General features: G+C 41.7%; 2 protein-coding genes across 2 annotated transcripts in view; both read left to right on the top strand.

Moving 5' to 3' along the window:
- The first annotated feature begins 219 nt into the window (after positions 1-219).
- On the top strand, positions 220-3,858 carry ticam1 (TIR domain containing adaptor molecule 1). The gene is made up of 2 exons (XM_061796302.1): positions 220-459; positions 614-3,858. Exon 2 carries the CDS (start codon positions 737-739, stop codon positions 2,432-2,434), a length of 1,698 nt encoding a protein of 565 aa, XP_061652286.1. The 5' UTR covers positions 220-459; positions 614-736; the 3' UTR covers positions 2,435-3,858.
- Positions 3,859-8,169: 4,311 nt separating this feature from the next.
- The window catches only part of camsap2b (calmodulin regulated spectrin-associated protein family, member 2b), a 57,180-nt gene continuing 45,793 nt past the window's right edge, over positions 8,170-19,556 (top strand). The window contains exons 1-3 of the mRNA XM_061796299.1: positions 8,170-8,374; positions 8,524-8,678; positions 14,445-14,704. Of these exons, the coding sequence (XP_061652283.1) occupies positions 8,310-8,374; positions 8,524-8,678; positions 14,445-14,704 (480 nt within the window). The 5' untranslated portion in view covers positions 8,170-8,309. The remainder of the gene's footprint in view (positions 8,375-8,523; positions 8,679-14,444; positions 14,705-19,556) is intronic.

The following is a 19,556-nucleotide window of genomic DNA, read 5'->3' as shown; positions in this document are numbered from 1 at the left end:
TAAAAATACACTTGCCTCTCGGCCGAGTAGGGTGAACAGCCAGAATTCCTCAGCTGAACCTATTGTCCGCAAAGGAGCAAAAGACAGGCATGTTTGCAAAGTTGCATGCAAGTTAAGATACAACAAGGTACAGTAAGCAGGCAACTGGAGCAGACTACTTCTTGCTTTTTCCTTTTGTCCTTCATGAGCTTCCATACCTCATCATAAATGACGTCACAAGACTGACTAGTACACGACATTTTCCACCAGTGGAGCTAAACGTACGGCTTAGCAATCAAACTCCCACCTCATCCAGAGGTTTCTTGCAACAGGTTGATTTCCAACGAGAATCTACAAGTTCCAGTGCAGGACAGGGAGTTTGTCTTAACTCAGTTGAGTCGGGGAAATCTGAAGGACTTCCTGATTTGAGCTGGAAACCCAGGCTGAAGTCACTATCATGGCTTCAAGAACTCCGTGTCGGTGGGTAAATGCCAACAGGCTTTTGTTTGTTTTGTGACCTGTTCAAAGGTTAATTGCTGACCAAATAATTTACAGTTTGTGTCGTAAAATTTCCTAATATTTGCAACAGGCTTGATTGCTGCTTGATTCTTAATAATACGTCTTCTCTTTTAAGGGAAAAGCCTGAATTGGAAACTGTACACCACACTCGAGAACAAACATGGAGGCTTTTCATGTTGGAGGATTGAGTTTCTGTGTGCTAAATATTAAAAAAACCTACTTGTAGCACAAATTCAAAATGAGTCATGAGGAACAAAGTGAAGGGACAGGGCTGAGGGATCTCTATGATATACTAGCCAGTGTGCCACCGGAGCAAGTGCTGAGCCTGACATTCCAGCTTGGGGAGTCTCCTGAAGATAATATCATACACGCCTTGTGTCTGATTATTCTCCGTAAAGAGGAGAAAGCCCTGGACAAACTCCACATGCTGGGGCACAACGACCTTGCGAAGCATCTGGCTGAAATATGGAGTAAGAGCGGGTGTAAATTAGAAGACTTTGCAGAGCACTGTAGTAAATCTCAGGATTTAACGGGACAATCTTTGGCAGCGTTGGCTCGTGTGTTTAAAATTCTGTCCGAGCACAGACTGTGTGATCAACTTTTAAGGAATCTGGCTTACAAGAGGGCCCTTTCCAGCAACAGTCAAAATCCAGACGTTGATGAGGATTTGTTATATGATCAACTCCAAGAGGAAGCTAAAGATGTGTGTGGGCCTCACCTTGCTGTGCAGACGTGTTCCTCCAGTGACCTCAAATCAGATTTTTACAATGATACCCCTAACAGCCGGGTCGAAGGCGTTACAACACAGGTTCGAGGTCTTCCCAGTCTGCTGCAGTCAAGCTGCTCTGAGCCATCATATCCCACACATTTGGAGATCAGCCTGCCCCCAACAATCCCATACGAGGGGGACAAAATAACTCCAGAAGCATTAGGAAACCCAGAACAAAGCCCTATCGACAGCCTAAATGACAGCACATCTCTGGAGCAATCTCACCTTTCATCTGTGGAATCACAGCCGACATCCAGTGAAGCTCCTGAGCTGGAAGAGTCAAAGATAGATGCAGCATCTGAAACAGAGCGTGGAAAGCATCAGGAGGGGGAGTTCAACAAGAAAGAACCTTTTAACCAAAGCACCACACCAACAACAGGACCAAAACATCCACTGCCATTTGCGACAAACTCTGTTTTACCCGAAAGAACAGCCTCACTAGGGGCCAATTTGAGTAAATGTGTAGAAGAAGAGGATGAGGTCAGATTTTATCCATTTGTCATCCTGCATGCTCCAGAAGATGCTGAAGTGGCAGAGAGCATGAAGGAAAAACTGGAGAGCGTCCTCTGTAGTGAGGGTGCAACTTTCTCTGAGGACTTTGCAGTACCTGGCAAGAGCACCATAAGGTGCATAGAGGACGCCATCAACAACTCGGCTTTTACTGTTCTGCTGCTCACCCGAAACTTCAACACACGTATGTTGGAACTGAAAACCAACTCGGCCCTGATCAACTCCATTAACAAGCAGCACAAGTACAACACCGTCATACCTTTGGTGCCAAGGGAGAATGGCATGCCCAGGCACCGCATGCCTTTAGTGCTGCAGACCGTTGTTCCACTGGAGGAGAAGAAAAGCTTCGAGAACAAAATAAAAAGGGCTTTCTCGCCTGCAAAAATTCAACGGCAGAGGAGCATTTGGTCGGAAGAGCAGAGAACACATCAAAGGCAGCTGGCCCAGGGGTGTGAAGAAGCACATATGCTGGAAAATCTCAACTTTGTGGGCTCGGTGGACTTTTCCAGTGCGCCATCGGTCTTGCAGCAGCATCCAAACATTCATATTGAAAATGCTAGCTATGTTATGATCGGCAATGACTCTCACATGACCGTGGATTACTGTGGAGTTCCAGAGAGAGAGATCCAATTGTCAGAGAAGAGAGGAAAAAAATAGATTGGCATGGCAAAATTTCGAGTTAAAACTATAACATCTGGAAAAGATTATCTGTTTTATCAACACTAAAAGGTAACCTGTTTCAAAAGCTCTTGGGTATAATTACTATCCCGTGAGTCACTGCATTTCTATAAAAGCAAAATCAATTAAACGGACTAGCAAGAGCCAGGAGTCCAATGAACTGTCATGCCATACAAGGGACTAGATTAATTTTTAACGTAAGAGTGCTACCTACTGGCAAAAGTCTGATTTACACTTGCTATATTACACTTCAGAATCAGAATCATCTTTATTTCCCAAGTATGTCAAAAACCCACAAGGAATTTGTCTCCGGTAGTTGGAGCCGCTCTAGTACGACAACAGACAGTCAATTGACAGAATACTTTTGAGACATAAAGACATTGGAAAAAAAAAAAAAAAAGTCACTGATAAATAAAAGGTTGCTAGTAATCTGGGGGGCTTTTTTTTATTGTGCAAAAAGATGCAGAGTCCTCTAGCAATTAGAGCAGTTTGGAATGACTAATAGAACAATAGTCTAGTGCAATGACCATTGTGCAAAGGGCACCGAGACTTCAAGAAATGTTATGTAGTTTAAAGTGACTAGTAGTGCGATAATCTAGGACAATGTCAATTGTGCAAATGGTGCAGCTGCTCCTCAAGCACATGAGTGGCCAGTATTGGTCAACAACAGATATGCAAATAGTGCAGCGATGCCAAGACTACTACAGTGAGTGCACGAGTAATGTATAATTGGCCAGACAGAAATGTGACAACAAACTCAAGACAGAAAATTAGCAGCATGTTGCAATGGAATTGTAAGTTAACTGTTTAAGAAGTTAATGGGAAGAGAGAAGAAGCTGCTGGAATGTCTGCTTGTTGTAGTTTGCATTGTTCGGTAGCGCCTACCTAAGGGAAGGAACTGGAAGAGGTGGTGACCAGGATATGGAGGGTCCAAGAGGATTTTGCATGCTTTTTTCTTAGATTAGATTATACTTCACTGTGATTAGTTAGCAAGGTCCACTTTACAGTTCTGAGGTTGGGGGTTTGAATCTCAACTCCGGCTTTTCTGCGTGGAGTTTTTGTGTTCTTTCCGTGTTTGGGTGCTTTTTCTCCGGGTACTCTGGCTTATCACCACATTCCAAAAGTGTCCATGTTCGGTTAATTAAGAATTATATATTATCCATAGGTGTGAGTGTGAATGGTTGGCTAACTGGCAACTTTTCCAGTGTACCTGTCGCCAAAAGCCAAAAGCAGCTGGCATAGGCTCCAGCTCACCTGTGACCATAATGAGGACAATATAGAAAATGAATGAATGGATCAAAGAAGTTTGTTTATTAAGTGTTGGAAAAAAAAACAGAAGTACATTATCAAAAATGTTTATCTTGCAATACAATTTTATTTTTGATAAATGTAAAATCACAACATGATGGTTTCCTTTCGTTTCATTGACTGTCCCTAATCAGGCAAGCCTCATGTCAATGTTGTACGATGTCTGACACTTGGAACACACAGTGAAAAATGGTGTCCAGACCACGACAAGGAGTTTTCTCCAGAGTCTCTTTGTGTGTGCATTGCTTAGGTGGAAGCTTCTCCCGTTGAGTATTCTCGTGTGTCATCAGTGTTTTCTGTCATGAGAATCGGTAACCGCCCAGTCTGTGTTCTCATGTGAACAAGCTCAAACTGAACAACGAGTACAAATATTTTTGTTTCTCCCTCAAGTGTGTTTTTTATAACCCCAAAAGTCCCATGTGTCCTTGCATGAGAGTAAGGTTTCCCTCCTTTGTGAGCACATACACGACTCAAAAAAATTGCAGATTATTTGGCCTTTGTGTGAAATTTTCAGATGAACCAAAAATGCACTATAACCCTTTCAGGTGAACTTAATTTGACCTTTTCTAAACTTTTGAACGCACGTGTCCTGGAATTTCACCCGAAAGCCGAATGTCTTTAACTTTTTGTGAGTAGTGCATAAATGGCCACTTTCAGTATGATTTGTTGCAAATTGAGCATGGGAAATGCTGTGTTGGATATGAGATTTGCCAATGGAAAATGTTTTCTCGCGCAACAGATTCTTGTAAGTGGATGTCTCGTATCACCTTTGTCACTGTCTCTCATGAATTTAATGTTGTCATGACAGTATGGCACCAAGACTGGACCTAAAGTGGAACACACTACACAAATACTGATAATTGGGCCTAATTTGCATACTTCTGCTCTCGTCTGATCAAAGTTAGCGAAGGCCTAATTGTCTGAGATCTTTTAAAGATTGTCATCCTGTGGTGTGAAGTGTGTCAAGAGTAAATCTTCCTCCCCAAGCTACTCAGAAAATATTTTATACTTTGTGTTGACCGGCGACAGTCCCGCACTGCCGCACAGAAAAAGAAGAACTGGAAATGACACATTTTACCTAGCTTGTCTCCCATTTGGAAAAATCGAACTAAACATTATTTTGCGTTTCTGTAGCAGAAATAATCATACAGTAATTACCTCTTGCGAATAATCCCTATTTTCTCCCCACAGGCTGTCCTTCAAAACAAAACAAAAATGTTCTAGAATCACACGGTGGGGAAGCAGGGACTAGGCATAGCCTATAGGTCATATCACAGTGATAGCTCTGTTGTTGTAATGTGGAATTCCAGCCTAAGGGGTTTAAATATCAAATTTGTTCAATATCCACGATCAGAAATCCTAGTGTGTGGTCAACACTGAAATGGACCAAGCAAAGGACTTCACAATTGTGACGTGAAACGGAACCAGAGCCAATTAGGAAGTGACCTGAAGCGCACACTGTTGCCGGACATAAATAGAAGAACAACTGGTTCTGTTGAGTGTTTTATAAAGTGTCTTACAAGTCTATCCATCTATTTTCGGTACCGCTTTATCTTTATCTAGGGTCACGGGCGTGCTGGAGCCTATCCCAGCTATCTTCGGGCGAGAGGCGTACACCCTGAACTGGTCGCCAGCCAATCACAGGGCCCATATAAAAAACAACCATTCGCACACACATTCACACCTAAGGGAAATTCAGAGTCTTCCATCAACCTACCATACATGTTTTTGGGATGTGGGAGGAAACCGGAGTGCCTGGAGTGCCCACTCAGGCACGGAGAGAACATGCAAACTCCACACAGGCGGGGTGGATTTGAACCCCGGTCCTCAGAACTATGAGCCAGATGTGCTAACCAGTCGTTCACCGTGCCGCCGTCTCACAAGTCCATCCATCCATCCATTTTCTGAGCCGCTTCTCCTCACTAGGGTCGCGGGCGTGCTGGAGCCTATCCCAGCTGTCATTGGGCAGGAGGCGGGGTACACCCTGAACTGGTTGCCAGCCAATCGCAGGGCACATAGAAACAAACAACCATTCGCACTCACAGTCATGCCTACGGGCAATTTAGAGTCTCCAATTAATGCATGTTTTTAGGATGTGGGAGGAAACCGGAGTGCCCGGAGAAAACCCACGCAGGCACGGGGAGAACATGTAAACTCCACACAGGTGGGGCCGGGGATTGAACCCGGGTCCTCAGAACTGTGAGGCTGACACTCTAACCAGTCGGCCACCGTGCCGCCCGTCTCACAAGTCATGCACCATAAAAAAAATTTTGTTACCAGATCAACAGTTAGTGTCTTCTATTTCTTCTTCTACTACACTTTCTTCTTTCTCAGGTTAGTCTTCTCAGGTCAGTCTTGACACTTACAGATATGTGGTTTGCAGGAAGAGGCTGGCGATTGTCAGTGGAAATATCGTAATGGGTGGGCTGTGTGGGTTATCAAATATCAACTATCACTTGATGTGTGGTGTACTCGTGATGAGAGCACTAAACACACACATGCCAATTTTTTCCCCCTCGTAATGTGTGGGGTCTCTCACGTTTCGGTCGCACCCCAGGGGTTTGGTGAGGCAGTCGCTGGGATTCAGCGGAGGACTCGACACACACCGTGTGTGCGTGCTTGCATGTATCCGTAAAAGCCTTTTTACAATGCATTTTAAATGACGTGTTCGTGCCGTTCAAAACGCAACGCTGCGTCAATGCTACACGGTGGGCGTTTACCATTACGGCGCTGTGCTTATTTAAACTGTCATTATTTAACAACATTTCAACGATACACTTGAGTTGAGCAGCATTCCTGTGGCGTCTGACAGCGCATCCAATAATAAAAAAAGAGCCTAAAAAAATGTACTCTTACCTATGAACCCTTTTCGAGGATTGTAGAAATAACAAAGAAAAGTAACAGATTTTGTTGTGAGTTTTCACAACGAAGTCCGTTCCTCTGACATGACAGTGGCACTTACCAAGGGGAATGGCAACAGCAAAATTCACATTCACTGACAGTAAATTTTCGTGGAATTATTTTGTGTGTGTGTGTGTGTGAAATTCAAGTTTTATTGGTTTTGTTCTTTTAACACAATGGTTTTGTGTGCAACTGATGCATGGTTAATTTTGTGCATGACCTGGATGACTGAGAATCTACACAGACAATAAAATATATACCTGTTTTGAGTTTGAAATAAATATTTTATTTTTCAAATTAGGAAGGGTTCCGTGAACTCCAGAGGAAACTGGCGGGGTTCTGTACCTCCAACAAGGTTAAGAACCACTGTTCTTGAATGATCTAGAGTACTTCCTCTTTGCTTTTGATGCGGAGAAAGGGGGGGCTGAAGTCGGGAACCTCTTTTATCCAACCAACAACTGTTGCGCAGCTACAGGAGACAAGGGACACAAACACACATGGTTAAGAAACAATTTCATCATTATATCACATTTTAGGTCATACAAGTATACAGTGCATTCACTGTCAGAACTTATATTGCAGGGGTTGTGCTAACTGAGTAGCTTCTATTTACACACAGTTACAGCAAGGTCTTACTGCACCACAATCAGTGTTTTGGGTGGAAATATAAAACAAATTAAATGAATTACCGCTCACTAATTAAGACTGCTTTCCACTCGGCACCACAGCAATGCTAACTTCCGGTTCTCTTTGTTTGCACCGAGCAAGCGAAGAATCATGTTTTGAAGCTGATGGTGTTATTTTAACCTTTTTCCCTTTTATTTCCGAAAATGTACAGGAATAATTAAGAAGGAATAAACACAAAATGACTGACTTTTGCTTTGTAGTGTGCTGTTGCTGACTTCCGCGTTTTTTAATTTTTATTTTACTCGACAACGTTCTATGGCAGATTGAAACCATTTTGTCTCTTTACTGCCACCTTTCGGAATTATGCGGCTCCTGCAACCAACAATGTCTCCAAATGAAGACGGATCCGTCACAGCAGCGTGTCGAATAAGCGATTTGTAATTATATTACATTTTTAATTCCTTTCAATTTTACATGGCTAACAATGACAGAGAAGAGACGTTTTAAACAAACGAGCACACCTTCCAATGGGCGCGACAGAGTTTAAAAATAAGCCAAGCTAATTGGTTCTATTCCTGATAAATTATTTTAATTTCCTGCAGTGACAAGAAAGATATTGTTTGGTGTGCTGTATAGAAATATCGTTTTGATATATATTTTTTAAATGATTTCCCCTTACCATCTTTTCAATGTAAATGACAGTTTTAGTTTCATTTATGTGTACAACATAAAAAAATACTGGAGGCAGATATTTTAAATAATACTGTAAAACTATATGTAAAAGGCACGAACTGTGGATATAAGTTAAAAACAAGTACAATACTTTATCAAAATGAATGTGTTGGATGGGCTGGGTGGGTGGATCGCGCATGCGCAGTGCACTCTGCTCGGTTCGGTCAGAAAAACGCAGCGACGGCTCGGCAGAGAAATAGCGAGCGAAGGAGGACGAAAAAAAGAAAAGGAACAAGATGGGCACAAGCGCCCTACGTGTGTGAAACTTTCTACTGTATCTCCATGGATGTCGTGCTCGGGAATGGCGCGACATCTACTAATGTACAGCACGAGGAAGGACGTGAGAGTGATGTGAGTTTGGAATCGTGACCCTCCAACCATCTGAACGCTTTATTTTTTTTTTCACAAGCTGCGTTTGAATTCCTACGGACGCGATGTCACCCGCCGCCGTCGGGAGGAATTCCTGCGCCTGACTTCTTTGGTTCGTCCTCCTGCCGCAGTGGAGCAGCAGAGACGATGGGAGATGCGGCGCACCGCGGCGGCGTCAGGCGGACCTTCATCGTCCCTGCCATCAGGAGCTTCGAGCACTATGACTTCACCAGGGCGAAGATGTCCTCCAGCCTGACGTGGCTGGTGGCCAAGGCTTTTGGCTCGGGTAGGTGGCGCCCCAATCATCTTTTCCTATCCGTGGAATACACTCTTTATACACTGTTTTGACATTTGGCAGCAATAGAAAATACTCTAAAATGTTATTCTATCACCCTTGAATTTGATGCATTTCCCTAAAGTGACCCAACATATACAAAAACTATATAAAAGAAAAAAGTGCTCCAAAGTTTGTGCACACTAAACCAGTTGCGGTCCTAGGTTGAATGGCACCCAGTGCTGCCCCCCCACACACACACACCAAAAAATGACAGCATACTATACTCATTATGAATAAAGCTGTGTTCCCACCGTTCTCCAAGACCCCCACCCTCACCCTGCATTACTTCTACATGGGGGCAGACAACCCTTTCCTGTAGCATGTTTTTGGGCACGTTGCCGCCCCACCAGTAGTGCTGTCCTGGCTGGCTGCACATAATGCACATGTCAGAAACCACCACTGATGCTTAAATCAAGCAACTGGTTGTAATGGTGGAAATCTTCTAACAGTGACTCTGTAAATGGTATAAATGTGCACATTTTTAATGGGACACTGTGTTCAAGAAGAAGCTTGAAACATTTCCGAGAACTCTGTGTTTCCACCACATTTGCACAGGTTCCCGTGGAAATATTCACCTGTTGGTCTTTGAAGGGTCATGCGGGAATCTGGAAAACGAAAAAGAGACCAAATCTTGTATATGTGAATTTCTATGGTACAATGTGGACGGTGTTCATGCCTTCACGAGGGAGTTTGTAACAGTCCTGAAAACTCTCTTCTCTTGTGTGACCACCACATTTGGAGATTTGCATGTCATGATCAAAGGGTGCATGATGTCACTCACGTTTGCTACCAGTTGAGTTTGAAAACAACCAAGCAACTGCAGTTTTCTAACAGCCGAATGTTAGTCTCAAAGCAGTTCCCACCACATTTGCAAAGGTTCCCGCAGAAACATGTGCCTCTTGTGTATAAAGAGACATAAGAATCTCAAAAGAGTGGAAAAAGTACAACGGCATAAGAATGATCACACATACTAAATACAAGGAACAGAAGTTCTACAGAGGTCAAAGGGTTCCTTGGACACAGGTGCCAGATCTGCACCTGGAAAAAACAAGTACCTGCAATTTAGCAAAAAATACAAAAACAAAAAACAAAACATTAAATTTTCTCTGTAACATTGATCAAGGATTACAAATCCAATTTGTCAGACAGGCTGTATGAATAAATGCTAGTCCCTCGAGTGTTCCATTAGACTGAGAGAATTGCTCACAATTTTCCACATGATGACACATTTATGTTGTTTTGGCTATATGGTCATAGGTCAAACCCACTGTCACTTGTCTATTGCTAATTATTATTCCCCAATGCACACAAAACGTTACTGTCATTGACACATTGTGTGATATGCTCAATGATTTTCACAGCATATTGTCAGTGGTTACTTAGATCAGTGTTTCTGAACTTAATTGAGCCAAGGTACATATTTAACATTAGAAAAATCTCACGGCACACCACCAAACTAAAATGTTGCAAAAATCATGCCCAATATATTGAAATAATTTTGATCTTGTCTCACTTTTTTCACAAATTGAAATTGAAATCGAAGCCTATTTAGTTAAACAGAGAGATATTCGGTAAACAGGGAAGCAGACAACATGGGAGAACACCAGACTCTTGCTCTTTAAAATCCCTCCCTTTGCCTCGTTTTTTCCCTCGTCCCTCTGGTGACATACTTTCCGCTCCGAGGATTGCCAAGAACTGTGGCCCAATTCATAGCCATAACCGAGAGCCTGGGCTGCCTAGATTGGAATAAGTGATGTTTGTGGAGAAAAACAGTATCTTCAAATAAAAGAATGCAAGTACAGAAACATAACAGCTATAAATAATGTGAATAGGCAGAGTAGGACCTTGAATAGGCACCATGCTGAACTCGTGGTTGGCATGTCACGTCAGAGTCGATGGGTCCCGGGTTCGAAACTTGGCTTAGGCGCTCCTGTTTGGAGTTGCATGTTCTCCCCATGCTTTCATGTTTTGTTTTGTTTTTCCGGGTAGTTCAGCTTTCTCCCACATTTTTGTCTCACTTGGTGCAAGACACGTTTAATCGGCAGTCAACTCTTCTCATTTGATCGATTCGATGCAGTGATCTGTCAATAGAGTCCACTGGAAATAAATAAATATGAACAAGAGCCCTGTAAATAGAGCGAAGAGATGGATTTCTCCCTCCCAGGTTGTGATTCACTTTGTTGAGTAGGAAGGAGAAAAACTACCTGTTAGCAAGCTTTCCTGCTAGTGAAAGGAAAAATGTGAAAAAGTATAACTTTGGGCATCTCCTCATCAAAAAAAAAAAAATATACTACCGGTCCGGTATTTACGAGAAGCCCGCGTCAGTCATGGGTCCCGAGAATGTGATAATTTCCCCCATTTACAGTTCCCGTGGTTGCAGTTATTAATGTTCCACTACGGTCCCATAGGTGCAATGATGCACATTGCAAAGTGGTTGGCAATTGCTTAAAAAAGGAGAAGAAGCCATATCTGCAGCGTTTGCGGTTTTCTCAGTAATAAATACAGTTTGGACCCTGACCAAATTGATTTTCTTCCACACCCCTCTATATAGTATTATAGAAATTAAGTATTTTTTTTTTTTTTAGTTATGACGCTTCCACTTGGTGCTCGGAGGAAGTAATAACATGCTAAAGAATTAATGATATACTCCAATGTTGTTCAATTTAAATGATATTTTTTACATAAAAAATGTGATTATGGAGATAACCGTGACAATCATGTGACAATGTGTTAATGCCAAGCATTGGAAGCCAACCCTGCAATGACCCTTACTGGCTGTGATGTAACCAGTGTTGCCGACACTCACTTTCCAGATGCCCTTAGATGGCTGTGATGCTATTCTCTCTTGTCATCAAAGCACACACACAGTCACGGAAAAAAAAATAAAATAATCAAAACTGCGGGTACAAGAGGGCAACAGTAAATTTTGATTACCATATTAACTTCAGAGAGTGTCCAAAATGGCCAATGCATGAGAGCAAGAGTTTGACGGTAGTGTGCTAAAAACAAATGGCCTCTAACCAGTTTAACATGAATATAAACATTCAATAAAAGTCTTTTGTGTATCATAACAGGACAGCAGTAACTTTGTTGAAAGGTGTGCTTTATCTCTTATTTTCCCACCAAATGTAGTTGCAATGTTAGCAGATAAACATTGCTGAGCTGTGTCCTGGGGGTCTCCCGGGCAGCAGTCATCTACGTTCCTGGACTTCCTGCTGCAGTTACTTCCTGTCTTTTTCCTCTTTAATGGCCAACACAAAAGATAATATTTTCCTCCCCTTGACCAGGAAGATTTTTAAATTTCTTTTTTTGCTTTCTTTTATATTAACAAATAGGCCTACACTATTAAGCCATCTAGTTGCACACCAAAGAACATTGTGAACGCTTAGTTTTAACATTTAGTTTTTTTCAAAGGCGGACTGCTTTGGTGAGAACTTCATTACAAACGGCTTAGTTAACTTAGATCTAGATAACATAAGCTTTTTTTCCCCTGTTGTCAGGCCTACAGGTATTAAATAGTTGTGTATAGCTGGCGCACGATTTGTCATGAAGTACAGGACAAAGTGTTTTTATTCGCCTGTTGCTTTAAATACTGCACTTTTTAGTCACTAAGCTTAAAGGAACGGGGGTTGCGTTAACCACAACCACTGGAAAATGGTAGCGGTTCGACAACAAGTTGTACATATCTTTTTTTAGAACTGAACTTCTTTGCTGTTTTTTATTGGGCCCAAAGAAGAAGAAAAAATTATTCCTTCAGTTTCCTTTGTTGCCTCTGTATGATTCCGACGCAATAAGGGAGGAAATTCCCACCAGGAATACACACTCAGGCTGGAGCACATACTCTACATGTGCAGACACTTACATGACTAATATGATGCCTATGAAGCAGAGGTGAGCTACAGTGTCATTGTAGACTATGTGACTAAACAAACGAGAGAAATGCTTGGGTGTTTAGTTTACACTTGTGTCTGTGTATAATAAGTAGCCTACACACTGTATGAAGACGACTTAATCCTGTTACCTCATCACGTAAATCAGATTTGAAGAAAAAAAGCAGTCAGTCCCATGTCAGAGCACAAACAGACGTGCAATTTCTAGCAATAGTCATACATTCCAGAGCAGTTAAGATTGAATCCGTGGACTTGACGAACTGTTTAGGTTGATGCAATGAGATACTACAGTACAGCAGAACAAGCATGGACAGAATATCCATAAAATATATGCATATATATGGTGTTGTGTAAATGTCTTTAGGCCACGCCCACAACTATCTTTATTGTTCTAAAGACCTTTTTCCACAACAGTAATTTGGACAAAAACAAAGATAATCTGACAAATATAGTTAGATGTTCTTCTAGTTATATACAGTATGGTCATTATACCATTGCTACAATAACATATCTAATGGTGGCCCATGACGTTTGTACTATACCACGGTATATTATATATTAGGGGTTGACGACTAAGATTTTCTTGGTAGTTGACTATAATGTGATGTTGAGTCAAAGTTGATTAATTGATGAAGTCATTGATATTTTGTCAGCATAGTACAGCGGTTCCCAACGTTTTTGGCGCCACAGACCGGTTTCACGTGTATTTCGATGGACAGGCATAACAAATTTAAAAATGATTAAAAATAAAATTTACCATTACGCTGCATCCATGTTGCGCCATCTTTTTTGCTTCTACGAGCTGGATGGTCTCATTTTGTGTTCCATAGCCTGTTGTAAGACGCGACATCACAATCAGATGCCAAAAAATTAAGCATTTCTCTGTTTCACTGTTTCTGTTTCCCTAGGACTTTTATTATATTTGAGGATATACTTGCATATTTTGCAAGTGACCGGTCTTATTTTTGGTAAAATATTTTCACATGCAGGTACATAACATTTTAGCGATGAAGTAGTAGCTTTACTTCACTCTGCTGCCCTCGTTCTTTGCCTGCAGTCCCGCAGTCCCTGTGGTAATAATGGTTTAAGACTAGCGACAATCGGAATAGCTGAAGCTAGCCAGGCTAACCGTTTCTCAGCTACAACCATCTTATTTTCTTACTTTGGGACCCGCACGGACGTATGAAGACTGTTTCCCTCGTTGGCTATTTCGCTGCTCCACAGATGATTATAGTCAGGCAGTGGACAGGCGAGTGGAAAGTCCTCTGTAAATTAGCCATTTGTAAAACGAGATGCCAAAATAACAGTGATTAGTGATTAATCGTCTTATAGCTTTAAACGTCGATGCGGAGTAGTAAAGTCAACTGGTCAACATGCCAACTAATAGGTATAACCCCTACTTTATATATACTTGTAAAGTATTAGGGATGGGCATACGTCTAAATTTCACCAGATTTCCATGAATGACTATGGGGCAATCAACTAATACATATTATAAGGCGGTGGAAGAATATGTCTGAATGTTCTGAACAACTGTTCAGTTGCCAGCATTGTATTTAGCAGATTGACACTGCTTTGAGGAGTTTTGTGTGGATGTACGGTAGCTCAACTTACCAGAATTCACGTCATGCTGTACTTCTTTAGATAGCAAACTAGTGGAGAGTGATTCAGATTTGATCTGGTTTGCCTCAATTACTTTCTTTGACAGAATTGTTCCCATCTCTAGTCGGAAGCAATTAAGTCAGGAATGCATCCACCCTTCAAAGTGTGTACAGTAGTTGGATCAAATTCATGCGTCTTTTGTTCTCCCTTTCTTCCCGTACAGATGAAGTGCCAGATGAGCTGGTAGAACCTTTCTACAGGGACCAGTACAACCAGGAGCACCTTAAGCCACCGGTGGCCAGCCTACTCCAGTCCGCAGAGCTCTACTGCCGGGCGGGAAGCCTGATCCTTCGAAGCGATGCCGTCAAACCTTTACTGGGACACAACGCCGTCATCCAGGCTCTGGCTCAGAAAGGTTTATATGTCACCGATCAGGACAGACTCGTCACGGAGAGAGATCTGACCAGCACGCCTATACTCATGGTGAGTGACCGTGTCTTGATATTTGTAAGGGTTATATATGTATTTGTGTTCTATGGTACTATTAGAGTGCCCTTAAGATGTGTGATGCTGAAAGAAAAAGAGCTGCTAATGACAGGTTTAATAGAGCAACTCATTACTTACTGTTGAGTCTGTGTCATTGGACTGCGCTGGCCAAACATGTCATCTAACTTGAGGCCAAGATACTAAAACAATCTGCTCCAAGGGTTTCATGAAACTGTACTGTATGTGATTACCACTGTATGAATGCTGAGAGAGTTGCTGGAACGCTGAGAGTCATTCTAAAATGGAAATTGTTTTATTGGTGCATTCTGGAATGAGTTTTTCTCAATGCATTCAAACACATCCATCCATCCATTTCAACACCGCTTATCCTGGTTAGGGTCGCGAGACGCTGGAGCCTATCCCAGCTGACTTCGGGCGAAAGGCGGACTACAGCCTGAACTGGTCGCCAGTCAGTCGCAGGGCACATATAGACACGGACAACCATTCGCACTCACATTCACACCGTCACTGAGTGGGAACTGAACCCACGCTGCCCGCACCAAAGCCAGGCGAGTGCACCACTACACCATCAGTGACTCGCATTTAAACACATGATGTTATTATCGTATCGGTCTAAACCAGGTTTGGGCATTAGAATCATGTTGAGTTTATTCATATAGGGCCATTTTCTCAAAGTACCTGTATGTCATATACACACAATCTTCCCAGCTACGTACTCAGGCTGGAGCAACCCTGGAATTGTGGTGTTCATTGTCAAATCTGGATGTGCTTGCATTGGATTGATCTAAAGGCTATAACCAGCAGAGGCACTGTTGATTACGTCTCAGCTAGTTTGGGGTCGAAAGAAGAACAACATGCAATTGTCTATTTTATTTGTCATATGGAATTTTAGGTTTTATTCTCAAAACAAATGCAAAAAAACAACAAAAAAAACAAGGTTTATTCTGGAAAGTCAACCATTAATATTTAATTTCCCAAAATTTGCTTCTAAGCCTGAAAGCACTGTAATTTGTTTGGTATGAGGGAAGCATGTGTGGCAGAAAGGTCTCATGGTTGGCGACCATCACTTTAAAATGTGTCTGCATTGCAGTGTGCCCTCCCCTCCCGGACCCTTCCCACTGCCATCTTTCTCACATTTTCATTCCTCTGTCTCTCCCTCTCACCTGCCTCCACATGTTCCCTGCTTCTAGCCTTTCTCTAAAGATTACCTCTATATTAGCTTATCCAAAACCTCAAGTTACAGCCACAATGAGTCTGCCTACTATGGGATGATTTTTCAGGTTGTGCTTAACGTATGTTTTGAACCTTCTGGGGATCATTGTAACTCACCCATCAAGGACATTTATGTGAATCCAGTGTAGCTCCAATGATGTAGCATGTAATGGTGGATGGAGATCTGTTACAATGCTTAATAAGACCATTTTATTTCCCAACTGAGAAATGTAGAGACTAGCAGTGAGTTTAGGTGACTGGGGGTAGGGCTAAGCAAAATAATTGATGACTAGACCGGGATGGATTCTGTCGATTGTGAGGAATTGATTGTTGATTAATCATGTGTTGACACAATTGAGGCATAATGAATTGGACTATTATTCTATTACCACATCATCAACATGTAGTTATGCTACTTGTTACATAGTATATCATGTTTAAATTATTCACTACCATGGACATTTATATTTGTTAACTGGAATGCACCAGTCTACTACCACCGACATATTCTATATACTAAGTACGTTTTGGGATTTCAGCACAGATTTTGAGTAGAAGATAAATATTAGGGGGTAAATATCGGCTTGTCAAATTGATTATGAGGGAGAGAAATGCCGCAAGTAGGACACGTTTAGGCACCACACACTCGAACGGATTACTTATAGTTATGGTATAAACAGTCTGTGTTGCGGCAGGTTGTAAAACGTGTGTGTCGCGATTGCAGGGGGAAAAAATGGAGTGAATGACGAATGCCATTTTAAAAAGCTGCTGATGTTCAACTTGAGCCGTGCAATGAGTCATTGTCACTCATTGCACGTTTCATAGCTGTATGTCTGTAAGTAAGTTATTTTGCGATCAAAATCATTTTCATACTCTTCTTTTCACCCAAAACTTATTTTCTCTGCTATTCGGTCAGAAACGGGTGTTTTTGGTGAAACTGAACCATGTTCTACTTCGGATTACTAAAGAACGTATAACACTAGAAACAGGTTTTAAGGGATGAAAGGAAAGAGTCAACTCAATGTTTTGGTACGTTCAGTGTTTATATTGTCACAGAACACAATGATCCTGTAAAATGGCTGGCAATATGGGGAACTGCTTTGAAGACCACTGGCAGTGTGAATGAGCTAATTGTTAAAACACGCAACAAACCTTTTCATTGCTATTGAACGTAATTCTTCACCAGTAAAGTAAAACAATCTAACAATAAACTTAAGCGTTTATCATTTGAGTGAGAAAGGGCTACGTTATTAAACTTCAAAATTAAGTCAAATGTTTGGAAATATTCTGTATACAATATTGATATTGGTGGACCAGCCAGGACAACTCATGTGCTAGGTTAGCACTACCGTCAGCAACATTACTGATTTGGTTTATTTCAAGAAATGACGTTCCAACATTTTGTTAGTTAAGCACAATTACAGTAGTTCATTTCTTGGCTTGGCTTCTTTGCAATCTTACCATTTCTTCATCAGTTCCATTTCCTGCAGTTTGAATTTAGTTTCAGATATTATGTTCGTCACAAGGCCTCCTTTTCTTCATCTTTTTAATACTGAATTTCTATCCAATCCATCGAGCTAACGTCCCCTTAGTCAAGTCAGTGTCTATTTTCAGTTGTGGACTGAATTACATTTCGTCACTGTAGGGAGACCCAGGCCCAAAAAACATCATTATTCTTCACAGTTGCTCATTGAGTTGTCCTACAAAGTATATCAACAGCTTTCAGATGCTTCGGTCTTTTTGTGCAAAACTCTTGCTTTTCACTTTGAGTTATAGGTTGTGACAATGATGACCTCTTGCTTTTCCCAAGACTTTAGAAAGAATAACTCATGTTGAGGCAGAGTAGGAGGAGGAGTGTGGCAGTAAGTTAGTCAGTCAGACAGAGGACGAATTGATGCAAAAAAAGGGGGGTGGTTATGCTGACGAGCAGAATCTGTTAATACAAGAGCGAGATGAGGAGTAAAGGAAAAGCATAGAAAAGCATGAGGGAGGAAGCAAAGGAGGAGGACATGACGTGCAGTACTGCAGCAGAGTGGAGGGTGGGGTCTCACATTGAGTCCCCTTTCCATTAAACACGCACACTGCGAAGTCTATCAGACCTTCACGAATGTGCGCATAACCTCCCCCCTTTAATTTTATGCTTAGTATTAAAAGACTGACATGAAAAAGAGAGAACAGAACGATGGAGTTGTAATTGAATTTACCCCTAAAAAACCAACTGTTTGGCATGAGGGATTCCAATTGGGAATTTTATGTTTTTGTTTTTATCTGAGCCTGGCGTGTAAGTGGAAAATCCTGCCATATAAACACTTTTTTATTTGGAGACAAGAATGATACTGATGTGTTTGCTCAGCTGCATTGGCCTTTTTAAATGCCTTTGAGGAAGGTCTCACACACACACACACACACACACACACACACACGCACGCACACACACACACATACACATTGTCGTGCAACAATGGTGAGGATGAAAAACTGATGGGCTTTCTTGTGTGACCACTCTGCAATTTTCACACCCTTATAAGGTGTGTCTGTCACCTTGAGTGGGGTGTCATTACTGCTTCTGCATGCACGCATGCCCGCACGTGCGCATACACACACACACACACACGCACGCACACAGCACATGGCTTTTAAGTCCATATGACAGTTTGCAGGTGTCTGCCGCATTGACCTTCAGTCGAAGTATCTATCGTTCATACAGTACTTAAGAAGTGTATTAGACCAGCATTTCCCAAGTTTCTTTGCGCCACTGGTTTTGACTTAAAGCAATATTTTGACAGAACGGCATAGAAAATAAATAAATACAAATGATTACAAATCCAGCTCAAAAAGCTGCTCCCATCTTGGGGTAATGGGAGACAATGACCCCTGAATTGCCGAGTCTAATCCATAATTTAGTTTTGATTGCGTTCATTGCATAAAAGTGCTTCACAAAGATAAGATTAGCAACATACAAGATCTCCCAAAAATGACTGTCTAAATGTAAATGTAAATGTAAATGAGTTTGGTTGGACCACACCGAGAATTTTGAAAACAGACAGGCATAGAATCCAATATAAACAAATGATAAAAATTCAATTCACTATTGTGCTAATCATAATTGTTATAATAATTGGGCGTCCTGCGTATGTTTCACTTCAACAAACTGAGCAGTCTCATCTTTTGTTCCATAGCGTATTGTGTTTTAAGATGGGACATCGTAGCCAGGCTCCAAGAAACCAAGGATTTCTGTTTTTATTTCACTTGTGTTTTTATTGTATTTGAGGATAGACTTGCTACCGGTCTAATTTTTTGGTGAAATATTTCTACACGCTTGTAGCATCCGTGATTCTATAATGACTAAATGTATGATTAATCACACAGTTGTTGCCTAGACATATTGAGGAGACAAAGACAGATCGTCGCTCTTTCCTCCCCTTTAGTCCCGTGGTCTCACTGGTCCGAATCTTTTAAGACGAGCAGCTATCAGAATAGCCGGCTTATTTTCGCACTCTCGGACCCACGCAGATGTGTGTCGCCTTGTTGGCTGGGCATTTCTCTGCTCCACAGAGCGTTATAGTCCTGCGACAGCAGCAAACGGGTGAGTTGAAAGTCCTCTGTATATCGACCG

Source organism: Phyllopteryx taeniolatus, chromosome 14 (assembly GCF_024500385.1).
Source record: "Phyllopteryx taeniolatus isolate TA_2022b chromosome 14, UOR_Ptae_1.2, whole genome shotgun sequence".
NCBI classification, from domain to species: domain Eukaryota; kingdom Metazoa; phylum Chordata; class Actinopteri; order Syngnathiformes; family Syngnathidae; genus Phyllopteryx; species Phyllopteryx taeniolatus.
This window is presented reverse-complemented; position numbering and strand designations above follow the sequence as displayed.